The sequence below is a fragment of the Sturnus vulgaris genome, chromosome 7, assembly GCF_052056855.1.
Source record: "Sturnus vulgaris isolate bStuVul1 chromosome 7, bStuVul1.hap1, whole genome shotgun sequence".
Lineage (NCBI taxonomy): Eukaryota > Metazoa > Chordata > Aves > Passeriformes > Sturnidae > Sturnus > Sturnus vulgaris.
This window is the reverse complement of record NC_142249.1, coordinates 22,185,289-22,206,864: the sequence shown is the minus strand read 5'-3', so window position 1 is coordinate 22,206,864 and position 21,576 is coordinate 22,185,289. Positions and strand designations below refer to the sequence as shown.

At 36.4% G+C, this 21,576-nt stretch overlaps 1 protein-coding gene across 1 annotated transcript in view; it reads right to left on the bottom strand.

The window, feature by feature from the left end:
• LRP2 (LDL receptor related protein 2) overlaps window positions 1–21,576 on the bottom strand; it is a 113,579-nt gene that overhangs the window by 48,882 nt on the left and 43,121 nt on the right. Inside the window, exons 18-34 of the mRNA XM_088168084.1 lie at window positions 21,355–21,480; window positions 20,928–21,058; window positions 20,040–20,177; window positions 18,868–19,149; window positions 17,407–17,646; window positions 16,628–16,747; window positions 16,172–16,288; window positions 14,678–15,055; window positions 14,093–14,107; window positions 13,497–13,745; window positions 11,074–11,285; window positions 10,435–10,619; window positions 9,332–9,560; window positions 8,098–8,275; window positions 5,922–6,050; window positions 2,145–2,311; window positions 201–344 (exon numbers count right to left, since the gene is read on the bottom strand). Of these exons, the coding sequence (XP_088024210.1) occupies window positions 201–344; window positions 2,145–2,311; window positions 5,922–6,050; window positions 8,098–8,275; window positions 9,332–9,560; window positions 10,435–10,619; window positions 11,074–11,285; window positions 13,497–13,745; window positions 14,093–14,107; window positions 14,678–15,055; window positions 16,172–16,288; window positions 16,628–16,747; window positions 17,407–17,646; window positions 18,868–19,149; window positions 20,040–20,177; window positions 20,928–21,058; window positions 21,355–21,480 (3,040 nt within the window). The remainder of the gene's footprint in view (window positions 1–200; window positions 345–2,144; window positions 2,312–5,921; window positions 6,051–8,097; window positions 8,276–9,331; window positions 9,561–10,434; window positions 10,620–11,073; window positions 11,286–13,496; window positions 13,746–14,092; window positions 14,108–14,677; window positions 15,056–16,171; window positions 16,289–16,627; window positions 16,748–17,406; window positions 17,647–18,867; window positions 19,150–20,039; window positions 20,178–20,927; window positions 21,059–21,354; window positions 21,481–21,576) is intronic.

The window sequence follows — 21,576 nt, the reverse complement described above, 5'->3', positions numbered from 1 at the left end:
CCAGAATACACTACTTTCAATCATTTTGACGATGTCAAAGTTAAGTTTCTGTTCAATATTGTAAAGTATTTTTCTACAGACAGACTGTACTTTAAAATAAATCTAATTTAAGTTGTTCACTCAATAAATATTTCAACCTATACACATAGCAGTGAAAAATCTAGGCTCTTATTTTCCAATTGTTCCTCTTAAATAATTACCTCAATTGACTGTGTCCCTGGGTTACTGTAATACAGGTTTGCAGATATCCAGTCTAGTGCCAGACCAACAGGAGCACCAATAACAGCTGCTGGAGCAAAAACTGTCCTGTTGGTTCCATCTGACCTCACTCTGTGAATTTCACCCTTGGAAAAAAAAATAACAAAAGTTAAAAAAATGTCAAGAGCAGAAAACACTCTTCTATTCCAACTACACTAGCACTTCTTTTATACCACAATCTTTTCTAATGCTAGCACAGTTCAAGGAGGTAGAAGGCAGAGGCAGAGATAGAGCAGAATCAGGAATAAAAAACGGAGCAGAGAAACTAGAGAATATATTTTTCAGAGTGTGATCCATGACTGACACAGGTCTCAGCTCTGGGAGCAACAGAAGCCTGAGGTCTGCAGGTCAGGGATACAGTTGGGGGCACAGCCCAGAGGCACACATTTGTCAGGCTTTGTCAAGACCCACCTAACACCTAAAGCAGAGCTAACACCTAACACTTGGCCTGCAAAGGCACCTGCCATTTCACTTGCCAATTTAACTTGCTGTTAATGGATGTATCAGCCCTTGACCTCCTACACGATGGTGGATGTCAGCAGTGTCTGCTGGCTGACACCTGTCAAGAATATTTTTTCACACTGCAAGGGAAGGTGAAAAAGATTCCCAAGTACTTAAGAAGTTTCTTGGGCAAAAGTTTGTTTAAATAGATCTATTTAAATACTTCATTAAACTAAACATTCTAACTTTAAAAGAACAAATCATTAAACAAATTGTAATTTCTTTGAGTGGCATAGAACACACTTTAAAATTAGTTATTTTTTAAATTGTATTTACTTCAGAGTTGCGAAATGTAAAGAAAGCAGGTTGGGGAAAAAAAGCAAAAATCTTGTGTGGATGAAACATAACAAGTTTGTGTGAATTGTTTCTGTTAAAACATAATTACAGAAATCTCCTTATCTACCATCATACTTCTCCAAGACCTACTTATGGCTTTTCTTGACAAGAAGAACTGGTTTTAAGTTTCCAAGAGTGAAGACATATTGCAGAATCAATGTTTCCTATCACATCTGTCTCATAGACTGCCATAGATTTTTTTCCTTTTGAAGTGTCCATCCACAAAAATTACCTTTTTTGGGGATTGTTTTTGTTTTTTTTTTTTTTTTGTTTGGGGTTTTTTTGATCTTGGGGTTTTTTTTGTTTGTTTGTTTGCTTTTTGTTTTATTTTTTTGTGACAAGTTAGCCTTGTGGAACGCATATAATTTCTTAGTTTGTGACCAGCAATAAAAGCATTTGGTTAAACATTCATTATAATTAACAATTAAAATTCTTTTAAGTCTATATTATTTTAAATCTATTTCAAATTCATTTTAAAATCTATAAGCCTCATATGTGCTACCTGGAAATTATTGTGAGTTTGCAACCACTTTCTATTTAAAGAAAAAGGTGCCTCTCTATGATGTTACTTCATTAAGTGCTCAGGCTAAGTGCACAAACTTTCATTCTAATGTTAAGTGAATGTTAAGTGTCACTGTGTCCAATGCACTGCTCCCATGGAGAAGTGTTCTGGCTGTGTTTGCAGAATTGACTCCTAAGCCAAGAGACAAGAGACAGTGGACTGTGGCACAGCAGGGCTGAGTGTAGATCTGTTGGTGCTTTCCAGTATTTCTTGTTCATGTCTCTGAGCCAGAAAAAACATTAATCAGATGTTTCTGCTGACAAAAATAAGAACTACTTTACATAAGAGATGAAGCTTTTTTTACTGGTCCTAGGAAAACAACCAACCAAATAAAAAAAGAAATTAAAAAAACCCTCTAATTCATTCTTTTCTATTTATCAAAATTCTTACCAGCAATACTAACATATTTCAGTCCAAAACACTTTTTAAAAATAAAATAAAAAAGGTCTTAATTTAGTGCATATTTTGAACACAAATACTAACTTACTGGATTTTCAGCCCAGTAAATCATCTGTTCAGAGTCATCAAAGTCAACATCAACACCATTTTGAACTCCTGCTATTGGAACCATAGCATCATTTGTCTTCTCCTCAGGGTTCAGAGAAATTCCATAAATTATATTATCTCTTACAGCAATAAGGAAAGGGTGTTCAACTGTGAAAACAAAGAGTAATTCAGAGTTGCTTCTAGCCAAGAAAAAGGCATTATGACATGCTTTCCCCCTCCTATCCAAAAGTTCCCTGATGCTGAGAATGGCTCAATATTACCAGTAATGTTTTGAAAGCACGTACACAGAGGTTTGTTCCCTCACTATGAATGAGGTTATTAGTTATTGAAAGTGCTGTAAAATTTTAAGTTTCAGCACTGTGGAATCACAATGCAAATTCTGAGAAGAAGGAAGTAAATAAGGCAGGATCACTCACAGCCAGACAAAAGAAGGGTATTCATGCAACTGCTCTAAGCTGCTTTTTCAAATCTCTGAGAAGGGGAACCAGCCAGACAAAGCTCTGAGGATTCTGCAGGACCTGCCTGTGATGGGCTCTAATGCCTATTAAGCAGGACTCACAAGCGTGGAACAATCTCACAGCAGCAACTGCTGATCATTGCTATTAAATATAACTGCAGTACTGTTTACTCATTTCATCCCTGAGGGAACAGACATACCCCTTATGGTATATTTACTTTTAGGTAAACTTGTACCCTTATGCTTAAATCTTAATAACAAAGGGCAACTCATCAGGTGATCTGAGAAAACGCATCAGAGAGCTGCAGAGCGAGTCAGCAACTGCACTTCTCATCTGCCAGGGACAAGGGGAAGAGAATCTCCTGAACACAGATTCCCCTCTTCCTTGTGCTTTGGTCTTTGAAGAACAAATTCTAGCCCCTTCTTCCCGTAGGCACAAGCCATCACTTAACAGGGAACTGGGCTAGCAGTAACACATTTCCTCTTTTATAATAGATTAAAGACTTGGTTGGGTGGTTGGTTGGTTTGGTTTTGATTTTCTTTACTGGCTGCTTAATAAATTTATATAATTTTTGCAATAAAAATTTTGACATTAAAAACCACAAAACACAGCATCACTGCACCTCTCAAAAATTATTCTCCATACTTCTCTCTGGCTGCTAGAAGTATTTGGCAAATCTAACTGCTTCAAGTTTTACACCTAAGCAAACCTATACAATCTGATTTTTCCTCATTCTTATGATAGAAAATAGAGCAAATATGCTGAGCTATAGAGATATAAAAACCTGTGTAGCTTCATCAGATTGGCATTAATATAACTTCTGCAATTCTTAAACCTAATACAATTTACACAAAAGATTATAGTCCATATAATATTAATGTATTGTTATAATAAATATGCACATGTACCATGTTAATACAGTATTTTAATATACACAAATTCCATTGTTTCCAAGCCAGCTTGCTACATTACCATCTTTTATATCAACCTGAAATGAGGCTTAAAATAAAGTAAGAACAAAGGCAAGTTTTCTTCATCTTATATAAAGCTAAAAATGGTGCAATCCTAGAATCAATGAAGTTGGTAGTATTAAATAGGTAAACTAAGTAAGCAGAGACCAGCAATATCACTGTTTGTAGAGACACTGGGCAATCAAACCCATGCTGCTCAGTTTAATCTTTCTTCTGAAGGACTGTGCTGGCCTATTAAAGTAAACAATGACAGCAAGGATAAAGATAACAGTAAATATTGGTAAAGAAATTACAAATACCTATTTGTGTGTAAACATATAATTATAAAACAGCCTGGGTTGGAAGGGACCTTGAAAATCATCTAGTTCCAATCTTTCTGCCTTTGGCAGGGACATTAATCATTAGCAATGATCAAAATATTTTACAATTACAAGAATCAGTTTATTTTTAATAACTTTTTCTGGTGTACTGACCTTCAGCAAATACATTTCTTTTAAATTAGCCAAATCTGTAGGGATTTTCTACATACTGCTTTAACTGTATAAATTAAATCTAAATAGAAAAAAAAAATAACCCCATATAGTTTAAAAGAACTGTGCTTCACAAAAGATACTGCTATTTCTCTGTTACAGAACATTTGTCAGTAAAAGGGCCACGATTGTACCTAAGCAGACACAGGGAAATTTGCAACATGTGAAAAATAAAAATAAGAAATGTTGATAGCTCAGTTCAGTGGCGGAATTGACTCAACCTCTACACATACATGTGCTTCATCACCAGCATGTGATGGCACTGTCTTTCATCATGATCTGTCTATAAGCCAGCACATAATCAAACAAGTGCAGAATTCTAAAATAATCCTGCTTTTCTGCAATAGATTAAACAAATTCACACTTCAGACTGCATAAATTGGTAATTCCCTTGCTACTGGCAAAGAAAAATGTGAATGCAATATAACCCCTTTAAAGAGCACATTGCTAAGTCAAGTAGGAAAAGAATGTCATATTTGCCTTTAACATTTAGATAGAAATTTTAGAAGAAAAGGATCTTTTGACTGACAGATTTCTGGTGTTAGCTCATCCCAAAGATAATTTCAATTAAATTTCAGTGGTTTGAAGCTTCCTGTATAGAGAGGCACCAAAGCATACTTAGTATCTGTACAATTGACGGAAAAATTAATAATGAATGCTTCATCTGAGAAAAAGCAATGTGGTCAAATTTCTAGTCACAAGTTGCCTACCATTAATTTGATTTTTTGTGACTTCTTTTTAAATTAACTAGCTAAATGACCTTTACAAATCGCTGACATGTGTGGACTATCCAAAGAAAATTCAGTGGTCCTTTTTGATACGAAGCTTTGCTTGCAAAGGTAAGTTTTGTTATAGCTGCATCACATATAATCACATGTGATTTTAGGCTGTGTATCCACACCTTCTGCATTTGGCAAACTACATTTTTACACTGGAGAGGGAAAAAGCCAAAGATGGGAAATTTTGATCTTAATTTCAAAACACATTAGTTCAGATAGACTGAAGAGAGTGATAAGTACCAGGAAGAACATCTTGCCTGATTAGAGGAAACCAAAAATCATTAATTACTCCTTAGCAAAATACAGGCTGAGAAAGAATGTGATAGTCACTTCAAATATAAATATAACAAAACCTACCAGTGCTAATCGAGAACTACTTGTGCTACTTACTGTGAAGGATAAAAACAGAAAGACTACATCTGAACAGAAAATTAGATTTCCAAATATCAAAATTGTGAGGTTCAGTGAATTTTAGGGACAGGAACCCATATTAATGTAAAACTGGAGCTTGACTGGTGGAAGGTGACATATGATTCTCAGTCAAGGGTAACAAAGAACAAACTTCAGTGACCAAGGAAGTCTCTTCCAGTCCAGCATCCTGACATTTTTACAATTACAACCCCTCTTTCCAAGCTGAATACTTACATTGAACACAACAACCTACCACAGTATGTTTCAATTTTTAACTGATACTAAGCTCCTTCAATATGTATTCAAACAGCCAAACATTCCATGTAGTGAGAATTTTTAAAGTGTAGCTTCTTTAAAGTGCTTGTAAGAAAATTAATTTCACTCATTTTCCCCAAATGAAAAATCTTAATCTCTGATTCCAGTTCTTTCCCAAACCAGTCTCCAAACCTTTAGGCCAAGTATATTCCATTTGTTCTAAATGAAGTCTGTCTGGAGTGGCCCAAACTGATTTCATGAGCAGCAGCCCACAGAAGTATGCATTTCGCCTGGGAGAGGGATGGATTTGGCAATATTAGGTTTTTTTTATCATCTCATTATTACTGCCCTACCTCTCATGCAGTTGCTGTTATCAGGAGAAAGGATCCATCCTGAAGGGCAGGCACAGGAGAAAAAACGTGGTCCAGATGAAGAAAGTAAGCAGAGGTGGCTACAGGGGGATGATGCACAGGAATTAATACCTGAAAATAAGAGAGGAACTATTAACAACTATAACAATATAAGCAACTAGAGAGAATATTCTGTCTCATTGCTACTGACAACATCAACCCAGAACTAAGACAGTTTTGCTATTTCTTTAAAATTAAAATAATGAAACTATTTCTAAGAACCACAAGCAATACAATATACTTGTAACAAGATAAAATTTCCCATGGAAAACCAGTACATTATCATAGTGGTCTTTGCAACTTTTATGTATCATAAAAAATCTTTCAAACTCCATTTCAAACTTTTCTTAACTGCATGGGGAAACCCGTGGGATTTGCAGTCCTTGATTGTAATAACCCTTCTAGATGGGGGATTTAAATTGTTTGCTGAAACTTCTTGGGGACACTAAAGAGAAAATAGTTGCAATGTCTTGTTCAAAGATAGTGGGAATTCAATGCCAAACTTCTTAGATCACATCGAAACAGTCAATCAAAAGTTGTAAAATGTAAAAAAAATACATTGAAGATCTCTCCTGACTGTTATTATTACTATACACTTCCATAAACCTGCTGCTGGAGAGTATTTTTAAGAATGAGTAATCTTCATAAGAAAACAAAAATCAGATTTTGAGTACATCCTTAGCAATTGCAACCGATCTTCGCCTAAAAAGCTTGGAAGCTCCAGGAATTTACACAATCGTTACTAAAATAAAAACTAACAAGAACTGAAAACAAATTAACATGACAATAAAATAATTGCATAAACTCAGAAATCAAACTGTAAGAAAATTGTTCATGTCATCAGTATAAAGAATCTAAACTCTGGTTAGTGTCAGATCTAATTATTTACAAACTAGGAGAGTGGATGACAGTTTTATTACTGCATCTGGAATTTTAATCAGCATGTAATTATTTCTTCATTTGTCAACATCAGTATGTTTTACTATTCTGCAAGTGCACTATTCCCTCCTTTTTTGCCTGGCCACATAAAGTATAATAGAATAATTCAGAATGAAAAATTCTAAAATGTACTAAATACAAAGAAGAAAAAAAGATTCTCCAGGCATAGAAAGTTTTTTAAACCTTGAGTTGTAAAATAAAACCTCTTAAACCATAAATAAATATAAATATAAATATAAATATAAATATAAATATAAATATAAATATAAATATAAATATAAATATAAATATAAATATAAATATAAATATAAATATAAATAAATATACAGTGAATTAATTAATGCTATGCCCTGCTAACTGAACAATTTGCAGTGAGAATAGGTGGCTTTAGTTCTGAACATGTCCGAGGAAGATTTTGTTCCAAAACAAATCCAGCACTGATAGTACTAGTGCTTTACTCAGATGCAAGTCTCTACCTTCCCTGGCATGGGGGTGTATTTCGAGGAAAAAAAGAAAAAAAAAAATTTAGCTGGAAACACTCCATACACAAGAAATATAACTAAAGCTGAAAGATAATATTCATATCAACACGCCTCCCACTCTTCAAGTCATGCCATGAAATAACAAAAAGTCTTATATGAAAGATCTCTACCTAACCAAAATAATATAGGGGTTTTTACAATCTTTCAGCTTCAAGGAATCACCTGCACAAGATCGTAGAGAGACTATTTAATGTATAGAAGGGGTTTATTTCCCATTATTGTTGCATTGACTAAAATAATGTAGAAGTACTTCAGAGAAGGTTGATTACAGTAATTTTTTCAAAAAGAATTATTACTGCACAAGAAATTAAAGCTATTATGCCACAGAGAGAACTTTTTAAAATTAAAATGCATTCCAAAAATGCTTCAATTGTCCTGTAAAAACATTCAGAACAAAGCGAAAGAAAATGGCCCATACTACCTCCTCATTATTCTTTTTGGCTACTCATCATCCTGAAATGCTGTCTAGGTTGTTACTTTCCCTAACACCAGATGGAACAGCTGTAAGTCAATAGTATGAATTATTTGCTTGTTTTAACCTAACCCATTTGCTGAAAAGACTGATTCTTGGTGTTCCAATGCATGATATTACTGCATGCTTATTTCTACAATTACCAAAGTTGTTTAGATGAACTTACCATTAGGCTGCTTTACAGGATGGACTGCCACAAGACCCAAAGGCTGGTGAATGTTATAAATCATAATTGTCTGGTTTCCTCCATGCCATTTATTGGCCCGAATTACTCGATTAGTATAGCGGTCACTCCAGTACACAAAATCTTCAAAGACAGTTAGACCATGTGGATGCTGCAATATCTAAAAAGGCAAGGTTGATCACCAATTTACTTCTGGAGATTTGCAGATACAAAGCTTGCAATGAAGTAATAACAGAGGTGAGCATAATTTTAAAATAAATAAATAATGAAGCAACTGTGTCTCAAAGGACATTTTTCAGAAAAAGATCATTGTCTAAAACCAATTCACTAATAATGAGAAAAAAATATATTTTTAAAAACTAGAATGCTGTATAGACCCTGTGAGATGAAGACAATGAGGAATTAACAAAGCAGTCTAACTAGTTGGGCAGAACCCAGAGATAAAGAGCCAGCTGTAGATTTTCAAGAGCACAAGAGGAAATGTCTAGTGAGAATTATGGACCTGTCAAGAACCTGCATCCCTGATAAGCTCCCCTAAAATTTACCAGAGGATCAAAGAAGGTGGCTTATCTAGATTTCAGATAACCAGGAGTGGAAAGATTGTCTTGGCTCCTATTTCACACTAATTGTCTCTCCAGCTGAAAGTGAAAGCCCCAGGAGTCAATTACTGAAAACATTCACATAGTTATTGATACCAGTTTCTGTGTACCAGCTGAACATCTGCACTATTTCTTGGTACAAGGACAGTGCTACAAACTGCCAGCAACACTTCACTGGGAGATAGATTGTAAGAGGGATGCATACAGCAAGTAGTAGCACAAAACCCTTCACTGCTGTCAAGAGTAGTAGTAATAATCATTCACAAAAGACCAGGAGAAGTTTCTCCAGGCTTTTTGTACTATATTTGCCTATGGAAAATGCACCACCTCGTAGCAGTAGTGTCAGATGTCACCTTCAGATTTCATGCATGCAGACAGGACAGATGAGAACAATCTAAAGCACTAAGGCTACATGCAGCTCCAGACTCTACTGAAGATCTCCTGAGAGTTTCTCTTTTTCCAACAGGAAAACAATAGGAAGCAGATAAAATACTTCACATCTGCTTCACCCACTAATTTTGAAGAAAAATACACCCAAGTCTATGACAACGATAATATATTTTCAAGTACTATCAGCAGGGACATGGGAAAACAATGGTTCCTTATTAATGTCTTACCAGATCACTTGCAACCACCTGTCGTCTGTTGTTTCCATTGTAATCACAGAAATCGATATAATCAAGGTAAGCATCAGCAAAATAGAGAAGTTTATTTGGATAATCAATAGAAAGTCCATTGGGCCAGTAGATTTTATTATTAATAATCACTGTGCGCATTTTACCATCCATGCTGGCTTTTTCAATTCGAGGGTTTTGGCCCCAGTCCGTCCAGAACATTACATGAGCACTGAAAAATTAACTTGTGGTTAGCAATCTGGGAAAAAACCTAGCTGCCTGTTGAGAAACATTACATAAAGAGTCATTAGCCAAAAACATAGAAGCAATCTTTCTACAAACAGTCCTACACAATGATACTGAAAAAAAATTGTTTTAGCAATACGCTTACTTAAGATATTACAGTGATTTCTGTTATAAAAATTCTTTTAATACTTCTACTGCTGTTTCTATTTGTTGATAATAGCAGCATACAGAAGCTACTGGTGTCACTGGTTTTTAATGTTGATTATAATCTCATTCTCCACTTGCTACATAATAACTTAATACAGGCTTACACTCTAACAGGTATGCATTGATAATGTTAACAGCACTGAAATTGGCAGTAAACAGAATTCAAGACACTGAAGACCTCAAAAAGGAGTAAAATTTTGTACATGAACAGTTCAAATTCCCACAATTCTATACCACTTACTGTCTGAAATGGGAAGGTGCTTTTGTGGTAACAATACTATCTAGATAATTATTTTAGACTTGGGGCTATGAAAGTAAGCATATGACATGAAATCACATACAAGTTTGTGGTATACCACCAATCAAAGTAATACATCATATTTTTGAATTAATACTTCTTAACTAGGAAGCAAATGTAGAAAAAGTTTTTATAGGTAAAAAAGCCATATTGTTACACTGAAACAGAACAACATATCACCAGTAATTACCTCATGACTTGAAATATTAATCAACTCTGCAAACACACTAAATTGTTTTAAGTTGTCTCTTCCACTTGTCATTTACAATTCCAAAACAATTTGGGCACGTCTCAAATTTTAATAGTTACATCATAAAATAAGCATCTTTATTTAAAATAATTTGAAAAACCTTACTCAATTCTGGGATCTAACACTAGTCCTCTTGGGTTTGTAATATTTTCACTAATCAGCACAGTCCTGTGGCTCCCATCCATTTTGGAGACTTCAATCGTTTCCAGAACAAAGTCTGTCCAGTAAAGGTTACGACCCACCCAATCGACTGCTATACTTTCAGTCACAGTGACACCACTGTCGAACACCTGTGTAAGAACAAAAATGCAGGCGGGAGGAAGAAAGAAAAGATTAAATTAGATTTTACCCTTTGTATTTCTATAAATATGGAAAATGATGAACCAAGTTTCCAGTACCTTCTAGGCTGATTATGCAGAATGAATCATGATGTACATACTCAAAATTATGACAAAGCATAAACCCAAACACTCCTACTAACTTCAGCAGGTCTACTGAAGTCAGAATTTACTAATAAGAAAACCAGCTTATATTTTGATGTTTAAAAAGGGCTTCTTGAAAGCATTCAGTTTCCTTTTTCAAACAGCTATATGAAGTGTTAGCTTAGCATCTACAAAGTTCTTGCACTTTGTTATCTCTCTTCTTACTATATTTGGACTTCCCTCTTCCCCTTTGTTAACTGAAGACACAGGGTCTTGATTTTCTCTCCATAAAAGACAAGAAAACTTACTCAGCAAAACTTACTATTTTTCGGTCAGTCCCATTTTGATAAGCACTCCAAATTTTATCCTGTGTTGTATCAGACCAAAAGATACGATCTGTGATTGAATCAAAATCAATAGCCACAATATTTGTTCCATCCCGAACCAGAGAATAGATACTGTGTGACTGAGAAGTGATGTTATCCACAACGATTTGGTTACGACTTGCCACCAGCAAAAGAAGATTCACAGATTCTGTCAGAGGAATAGAAATTAAGATAAACCAATGAGCTGCTAAACAGTAACTGAGAGAAAAAGAAACACTGAGTAATTTAACATGACTTTATAGCATCAAAACTGTAGTATCTAGATATACATATTTAAAGGACAAATTTGAATCAATTCTCAGGCCAAGATACGATATCTTATTCAGTCTGTGCATCCTGACTTTTAAACCTAGCTTGGCTTTTCTCCATAACTCTTTCTAGAGACTTCCCTTCCAGGCTCCTATCTGGACCTCCTATCTGGTCCTACCCAGGGTCTAACCAGTTTGCTGCTGACATCCAACACTCATTCTTCCATAAAACTCATTCATCTCCCACTCCTGATTCAACTCCCAAAGTTTTTGGTACCTCCAATTATTCTACTCAGTCTGGTCTCCCTCCTCTTTAACCCACCTTCTCTTTCTTCCCCCTTTAGATCATGTGAGAACAGAAGAGAAGAAATAGACTACAAGAGAGCCATAGATTGCTGTAATTAGGTTGCACAGATAACATGCTGATAAACAACTGAAGTGTAGCAACCATAAAGACAGCAAAGAAACTCCCTATTAGTAACTGCAAGCTTATGTGCAGGAAAAATGCAAGTGTCTTCCACAAGCTGAGTTGTGGAAGTTGTGGAATATCCCTAAACCAGGAAACCTGTAGAGGCAAATTCCACTGGATATATGGCTCCTCCGCCCTGTCAGTGTTCTACATAAGAGACAGAGAACAACTGGCTTCCAGGCTGTATCAGTGATGTTTGCTGCTTACAAATGAGCAAAGTGCAGCATAGGGACCAGGTAAGTCTTATGAAAGGCTGGGATTTAAATACTTCATGAGCATTGAACTTTATGAACAGTTAATTTTGGTCTATGGCTTACAAGTCTCTGACATTGCTTTTCTTCAAAACATTATTTTTGACCATTGCAGGCTAAAAATAACAGTGTTCATTTAAATATATTATTTCAACGAAATATTAGTTTCTAATGAACCCCTCGGCTGACAGTTTTAATTCTCAAGGTCATCTGTCATGAATAGCTCTAAGTGGCTGTTTACATCAGCTCTTTTAAAAGAGAACAATATCATAATGGCAAAGTGTTGGGGGTTAGGATTTTTCCTTTTGTTGCTTTCTCTCAGGGAATTTTCTCCCATTTGTTGCTAAGAGACAATAACGACTGGTACTTTAGAGAGACAAAGTATATAGCCAAGGAGAAGGGGAATGAGTGGAACTGGCTGCTCTAGCAGTTGAGGGGCATTCTCTTGGGAAGGGCAGCAGTACCATCAGATTTTGGCTGGGGGGTTAGGGGCTGGATTCGATTCTTCTTGCTCTTACTGTCAGCATCGGAGGCGAAGGTAGATCGAGCTGCCACTGCCACCACCCAGCCCTGTACTGCTGCTTCCTTACTGTGGGTGAGCATCTGCTTGTAAGAGCAGCTGTTGGACTGGGACCTTATTAATAGCTTACCCACTAGAAAGGACCCTCACCATTTACCTGAGTGCCTCAGGGGAAAACCCGGGACCCCCAGCCCCCTCCAAAGGAGCCTTTCCTGGCTGCGTTCCGGAGCTGGGCTGCCACTGCCCAGCCCCATCGTTTTCCTGACACTGCTCCAGATTTTTCGCTTCACTCTAACCCCACACCTCTGCCTGCCAGGAAACCCCCATGGCTCCTGCTACAACTGCGGAGTTTCTGATACATTTCGTTTGCTACTCTGGGGCCGGCTGGTCCCCGCCGTTCCAGCCGCTGTTCCAGACTCCTGCTCAGCCCACTTTGCCCTCCAGCCCCCCCGCCATGACCCCTGAGGGAGACGCGGCTGCGCTCGCGCCACAGCGCCCCCTGCCGGCTCCAGGGAATCACAGCACCAGCCCTGCCCGGAGCCAGCAGCGCCCCCTGCCGGCTGTGCCTGGAACGGCACCAAAGGGGAAGAGCCCGCGGCCCCGAGAAGGCGTCACTGCCTTTGGTTTGGTTTGCTCCTCTTGTTAGACACATACACGTGTGTATATATATTAATAAAGAATTGTTATTCTTTTTCCCATATCTTTGCCTGAAAGCCCCTTAATTTCAAAATTATTATAATTTGGAGGGAAGGGAGTCATATTCTCCATTCCAGGAGAGGTTCCCACCTTGGAAGACACTTGTCTTTCAAACTGAGACACAAAGTTTTCAGACACTGTTGTCATTCTTTAGTCTGACATCAATGTTTCTCACCTGCTGCTTTACAAGACCTCCCATTGGCTTCTAGAATGTATCCTTCATCACAGTAACACCTAAAAGACCCTCTCTCATTGTAACAGTGCTGACTACAAAAGCCTGGAGGGTCACATTCATTAATATCTTCACAGGTCTTGGAGTCATTTGCAAGCTGGTATCCAATAGGACAGGTACACTGAGCTCCAAAAGGTCCTTGAATACATTCATGAGTGCAGCCAGCATTATTGTCAGAGCAGCTTTCCTGATCTGAAGTTGGGTTGGGGAAAGAGATAAGCAAATAGTCAACAAAGACTTCCTATAATGAATTTAAGTCTTTACAATTGCATTATTAGCCTAAGACTGCTGCTAATCTGACTGCAGAATCATCAGTTATGCAGTGTGAGAATGGATTGTGGTCCTTACACAAAATACACAGTGCACATAAAGGCAGGTAACAACATCACATGTACTGAATCCCATCAAACAAATGCCAAGCAGAAGGCTGTCAAAGTACATACAACAACTTTTTAAAAAATAGTTAGAAATATATGAAAATTTACCACTCCAAACCTAAAGCTGTATAAATAATAATTTAAAATAGTTTATAATCATACCTGGCTGGGGTTCATCTGAGAATGTGCATTGATTAAAGAGAAGAAGGAGGAAAGAAGGAAAGAAAAAGATTATGTTTAAATCAACTCATAATCAACATAAATACAAATTCTGGCTACACATGAACTTCTTGATTTTAATAATGATTCTTAAAGCTAAACATTTAAAAGAGAATATTAAGGAATGAATCACATTTAATCTGAATTTAAAGCATGCTATGCTTTAGTGATTATGTTCAGGAACACAAAGGTCATTCCCATGTAGCTATATGAAAATCTAAAGTTAGTGAAAGTCACACTGGAATTCAGAGTACAAGACTGGACATAGCAAATGAATTCCAAAGTTAGTGAAAGTCACACTGGAATTCAGAGTACAAGATTGGACATAACAAATGAATTCCTCAGTCATCATTGTAGTCTCTTTTCACTGAAAGCAAGTTCCACTTAGAAATTTGAGCTCAAATTACACTGTGTTTATTAACATTTCTGCTAGAAACACTGTGACATTAAATAGAGCATGCTGAATATTCCATTTCTTTCTGAAGATATAACACATAGTCTATAGTAGATACCTGAACAGTAACTTACTGCACAGTGGGGATTCATCAGCTCCATTAGGACAATCGGCAGAATTATCACATACTTTGCTGAGATTCACACAGATACTGTGACCTGGGCACTGCCACTGCCAGCTGGGGCACCGGAAAGGTTGAGTTGGACAATCTCTCTCATCGCTCATATCCCTGCAGTCGTTATCCCCATCACAGATCCACGCTCGATACACACAGTTGCCATTATCACAGCGGAAAAGCGATGGAGGACATGTTCTGGCAGGACATCTGTGATGTTCATCTGAGCCATCTGCACAATCAAGATGGCCATCACATTCCCAGTTATCAGGAACACAACTGCCATCTGATTGACACTGGAATTCATTCTGGTGGCACATCCCTGGTGGTCTTGTAGCTAGAACAGTGACATTCAGCAGTTCAGAAGCTGTTTCAATTTTAGACATAGAAGCAAAACCACTATGTTCAGTTCATCTCTTATATAACTATGTACAATGCTATTGAGAACTGTATTGCTTTTAGATCAGGCCATAGAATCAGTCAATCTACATGACATTTCAAAATGTGACCAATTTAACTCCTACTTGATAATGTGGACAGCAAGGCAACTCAACTATTGTTATACTTTGAGCAAGCACATATTTATACCTATGCACCAGTCCAAAGCTACAGAAAATCAGTTTCTCTTACATCACCCTGTGTTGTAACATTTTAACTAATTTAAGTGTAAAAAATTACTAAAAAAAATTTTCAGTCTAACTCTCATGAATATCAATTTTTTCAGATGAATGGATTTAATTTTACTTTAAAATTCTGAGTCTGAAATGCCAAGTAAAACAAAATGTTATAGCCAAAAGGAACGCATATTCTCTTTGCTTGAACCATCTACTCTTGCCAACTCTTACACAATTTGCTTGGTCTACTCCAAGATTATTAGAGGGATGGAACACCTCTCCTACAGGAAAAGACTAAAAGAATTGAAATTGCTCAGCCTAGAATAGAGTAAGCTTAGGGGTAACCTAATTGTGGCCGTTCTTATCGGTTCCCTTCAGGTACTGAAAGATGTGGAGAAAATTTTTACAAGGGCATGTAGTTACAGGACAAAGAGGAATGGCTTCAAACTGAAAGAAAATAGGTTTGGATCAGATATCAGGAATAAATTCTTTACTGTCAGGATGGTGAGACACTGGAACAGGTTTTCCAGAGAAGATGTGGATGGCATATCCCTGGAAGTGTTCAAGACCAGGTGGGATGGGGCTTTGAGCAACCTGGTCTAGTGAAAGGCATCCCTGCCCATCTTTAAGATTCCTTCTAACCCAAGGCATTCTATGATTCTATGATATTCTTGTGCTGGAACCTATGTTTGAAATTCCTGCTCCAGAAAATGATTTAAAGGCAAGTTTCCCTGAAAAGACTATTAAGATTTCAAGGACAGTATTTGACATAGCAGATTAAAGGAAATTTCCAGAAGCATCACTTAATAAGTGAAGTCTTTGAGCATCCATATACTTACGGCAATCAGCCTCATCTGAGTGATCGTTACAGTCAAAAACACCATCACACTGGTAGTAGGTGCTGATACACTGGTCTCCACTTAGACATTTAAACTCTGTGGCACTGCAGTTATATACTACAAAATTTAAAAAGATTGAATGTTATTTATTTTACAGAGTTAGACTGCATCAGATTCACCCTACTGCTTAAGTCTGATATGGTATCAGTTCCACTGAAGACCGTAATTTCCCTGAGACACAGAAAATGCAGTGACTTTGTAATAGACAGAAAACAGACTTCAGCCCTCCACAATCCGCCCAGAGATCAAAAGCATCACAAACAGGGTTAATTTATGGATAGGTTTATTATGCATTCTGCTGTCTTGGAGTTGGTAATTTGAGGTCACCAAATACTTGTTTGGGGGCAAGTATGAGGAAACAATAAACAGGCATTCAACAAAGAAAGTTACACTTACTGCAGTCATGCTCATCAGCACCATCTATACAATCTTTGTCTCCATCACAGACATAGAATGGGTCAATACAGCGATGGTCTGGACACTGGAATTGCCTGGGTTCACAAGTACCTGTGAAAGCTATTAAGAATGACAATAAATGCAAATGTGTTTCTTTCCTCTCTTTTGAAATCAGCATATTGCTGAGAAAGTAGAAGAACATTATCCCTAACTTGCAGCATATAGTGCAGCAACCAGCAATCATATAAATTGCAAGCACTAATAAATTAATATCAGGCAATTTTTCATTTATATGTAGGCTTGGGCTCATGGAAAATAAAATAAAATATTCCACATAGTGGTAAACAACTCAAAAGAAAGTATATGAAAAAGCTACTATCTTACTTCTGGGAAAGACTTCCAGCCTAGGTTAGCTGACTACACCATTAGCCATCACTGAGATCACTCATGAAGTAGGTGTTTAGGACATCTCAGCCTTAACTGCTTTTTGCTAATTACAGTGGATGACATTATGAAGCACCATGATTCTGATTATCACATTTGCCCCTTTTCATTTTTTTAATTACTTCTCTGCATTCTACTTGGCCCTGGAAATTGAAATTGGACAAGTTTTCAACATCTTAAGGACAAAGTACCAGTCTAACTTAGATACTAGTCCTTTTTTCCCCTAGATACTAGTCCCTTTTTCCCAATTTCATTTATCATCCTTATACCAACAGATATAGCTATGTAGATATGCACAGTTGACTATAAAAAGAACAGATAGTCATGACACTCACTGCAGTTTTTTTCATCTGAGCCATCACCACAGTCATTATCAGTATCACATAGCCAGATTCTTGGAATACATCTTCTATTATCACAGGTGAACTGAGTTGCAGAGCATGAAGAGGGTCCTTGTGTAGGACAATGCAATTCATCACTGCCATCAAAACAGTCATTGTGTTTATCACAATGCCAGCGACCCGGAATACACTGTCCACTGGCACAAGTAAAAGCTGAAGAAGCACAGGTATTGTCTGAAAAAGAAAAAGAAAGAAAACAAAAGGTGTTTATAAAGATCTCCAAAACTTGCCTTTCCTGCAACAGTTATCAGTATATTCATTACACTTACAGAATGCCTAAAATCAACATCAAATTCTAAAGTGCACATTGCTTAGAATTGAAATGTCTGTTATGCAACATGGTGCCGAACTGAACAGAATACTCACAAACTTTTTTTAAACTGCAGGAAGCAATAAAAAAATTAAACAGTTAGACACTCCACAACAATCTAAATAACAAGAAAAGTAACTTCTTCTGGTAACCATTTGCTTTATACTTTTCCCCAAAATATATTCTAGCTTTCTAAAATGGCCCATTAATAAGAAACAGTCTATACTTCAGTCATACTAGTTAGTCCTATGCATTAGGGAGCACATTTTCCTACTGTGTCCTATTTTCTTGTTTGGGATTTAAAAAATTAACTCTGAAGAAGCACAAGATATGTCATAAAAGCCTCTTCAATATCTTCAGTATCTTATCCTCTCTTCAATGCCTTATCAACCATGATTATCCCACTGTTCTCTCAATTTACTTGAACAACAAAATATTTTGTGAGACACTTTACTGTAAAACCAGTGTGAACCAAATGAACCAATGTGCTTTTAAGTTACTTAACTGTTAAAATCCAGATGTAACAAATAGATCAGCATTAGCCAAATATTATGAAAAGCAAATCTTTTATTCTGATGTTAAGTGAATTAAAGGTGCTGCTTTAATCTTAGAGGAAGGTTAGACAATGCATATGCTTTTGTTATTTTTCTTATGGTGCTACTTTTTTAAGTGTCCTCATCTTTACTAAGATGGCTTGTTCCTCTCCATGCATCCAAATTAGGCAAGCTATTGATACTCTAATATCTTTCAAAATTTACAAAAAATTAATAAGGACAAATTTTTTTGTTAGAAAATAAATGTTTGTAACTCTGTAAATTGAATTTTGAGAACAGTGAGATATTAATATTTTCATGCATTGTTTAAGTGGCTGGTACTGAATCCTGTATTACTGTGATATAATTTCCAAAGTAACTAATTATTCAAAGGAATTTCTAAAGTAACTAATCTCCCAGAAAGATTTCAGGATTTATTCACAGATGCAACCCTAAAAAATTGGAGTTTATTCCTATGAAGCCATATTGACTCATTAAATTTCCTGCACTGTAAAAGAGGAACACTAACTGCAAATTACAGAGATTACTTACTTAAAGAACCACAGTTTTGTTCATCACTGTTATCATGGCAATCATCAACACCATCACACTGGTAGTATCGAGGCACACATCTTCCATTTCCACAGGAAAATGAGTAAGAGCCACATTGCAAAGTGGGTGGCTCATTGGATGGATCTTCAACGCATGTCAGCTGATTTGGAGCCAGCTTCATTCCATAAGGACACCCACAAACTCTCTGAAAGTTTGGTACTGGGAAGCAGAAATGGCTGCAGTCTCCATTGGGATTTGTTCCTCTATTACAGTAGTTGGAGCCTTAAAAAGTGATAGAGAAAATCAATGTACACACTACAGATAACATCTTAGGAACTATTAAAAATGCATAACTAAAAAAAAGTGCTGTAGCAACTCCTGGTTTTGCATACACTGCAAAAAAAGGTCAAGTTCAGGGTTAGGGTGAGGGTTAGGGTAGTAGAAGTAACGTAAAAGAAGCGTTGCATTCCATATACTCTCCATTGACACAAATGTTTATGGAAGCTGAAAAAAAATTGGGTGAAATTTAATAGTATGTTGACAATTTTCAGCAGTTGTCTGGAAATGACTATACTACTACAAATGAGAACCTCTGTCTGACCAAGGATGTGAAAGCAAATCAAATCTTTGGATACCAAGTAGTCAGTGAGCCCTAGGTTTAATCATATGTTTGATGAGTGCATTGGCTGTTTTACAAAATTAACTACAATACCAAATCCTTGGCTTAGATTATAGAATTGCATAGAATTTAAGAAAATAAGAAAAAATTGGCGATTTATACATAGTAATTAGTTGAAGAATAGTAATTTGATTAATAAATATTTACCCAATTCCTCTAAATAAATAATTTAGTTTAACTAAAACTTCTACCAGAAAAGGAGAAATATGAAGTTGCAGTTTGGTGATATAATTACACAAAACACAATGGAATAGTAATTTCATTTTGCTTGGTTGTTAAGTACAGCAACAGAAGGGGTAGAGGGAAATTGCATCCAGTCACAAAGCAGTGAAATACACAACACGTGATTGCAAGTACCTGTGTTGCCTCCCTTGCATGTTAGTTATGATTCAGTGCAGCCATTTATAGAATTGAAACTGGAAATCTGCTATCCTGACATTTTGTCCCTTATTCCCTATTTCACATCGTCCCTCTGTACAAGAAAGGGGCTCACCTATTTGGGAATGAGCGTCGTATGCTTTAACATGCATAATGTTACTAATGCCCCTCCTAATAATTGTCATTTCTCCTCCATCAGACTTCCTCACTCGAACTATTCCACCAAGTCTCCAATCAGTGAAATAGGCATAACCTGTTTTGAAAAATATTTAACATATTATATAGAAATATGACATAAAAGATCAAACATCATAAAAAAACCCTAGATGACGTTTCATGAAAATTTAACCATTTTTCATAATTGTTTCATGAAAAAGACAAAAACGCCTTTACCACTTATAATGCTGTCAAACTCAGCCTTCAGTCAAAGGCAAACATAACTTAGGAACACCTTCTCAAATTTTACTGAAATTGACATATAAACAAACCCAACTAGAATTTCAAATTCCAAGGCAATTTTAAGTCATTCATTAAGATACTTCACAGAAAATTTTAGAGCAGTTTTGAAGATATTTTTATACATGATCAAAAAGGGTCATATACTGACATCTTTCTTCAGACACAACATAACTCCATTAATAAACTTTACATATCATTATTAGAAATCCTGAAATGCTTACCATCACTGGAGTGGTGATTGACTTTGTCTGTTCAGCATGAATAGCTCACCCTGGAAGCTATAATTACTACAGCATATCTGACTTGTTGCACTACATGAATTACCTGACCTGTCTAAAATTATTTAAAAACAAATATGCATCACACCAGTTCTAAAAACAAGCAAGTACTAAATACATATTTTTAGTAGAAACTTTCAAGAGTGCTTTTCTGGGAAAATCAGTGTTACAAAAATCTGTCATTTTATGTCACAAACTCACAGATCATCATATAAAAAGAAAAATCTCTGATAGTAATAGATAATATATTTCAATGCCAGACTTACCTCCAAAAATAGTAAGGCCAAATGGGTGAGTCATCTGAGTAATATGTTCAAGAGTTCGTCTGTCCAGCCCATCAAAGGTGCTGTGCTCAATTTTATCAAAAAAAGCATCCACCCAGTACAATCTTAGAGAACTAAAAAGAATGAAAATGTCATGTATTTTTAGGTGACATTATGTCCATTAGGAAGCACTAGTATTTTCTTCAATAAAAAGATTAAACCTACAAAAAGCTATTGGGGTGTGTAGGGAAGGATTCTGAGAAAACCTTACATTTTAAGGCTTTCCAACCAATTGAAAGGTAAGGTCTTCAAGAAAAGAGTGCCAGTGCATGCAATCTGACATAATTCTTTCCTTTTCACTCACTAAGAGTTTAAAGGGAGAAAGATATTTGCTCAAAAAAAGCTTCTCTGTGTTCTGTGTTGCCCTTACCTCCAGTCAATGGCAAGGCCATTAGGCCAGCCTAGCGTTGTGTTGACAATTGGCAAGGCATGGGATCCATCGCTCCAGGCCCTCATGATTTTTGCTGGACGGAACCAATCTGTCCAGAATATATACCTGAAAAGACACATGTCAGAAAAAAATTATATAATGTGATTAAACAGAGCAAACATTTGAAACAGTATTAACATTTTTCTTTGTATCACATCCTTC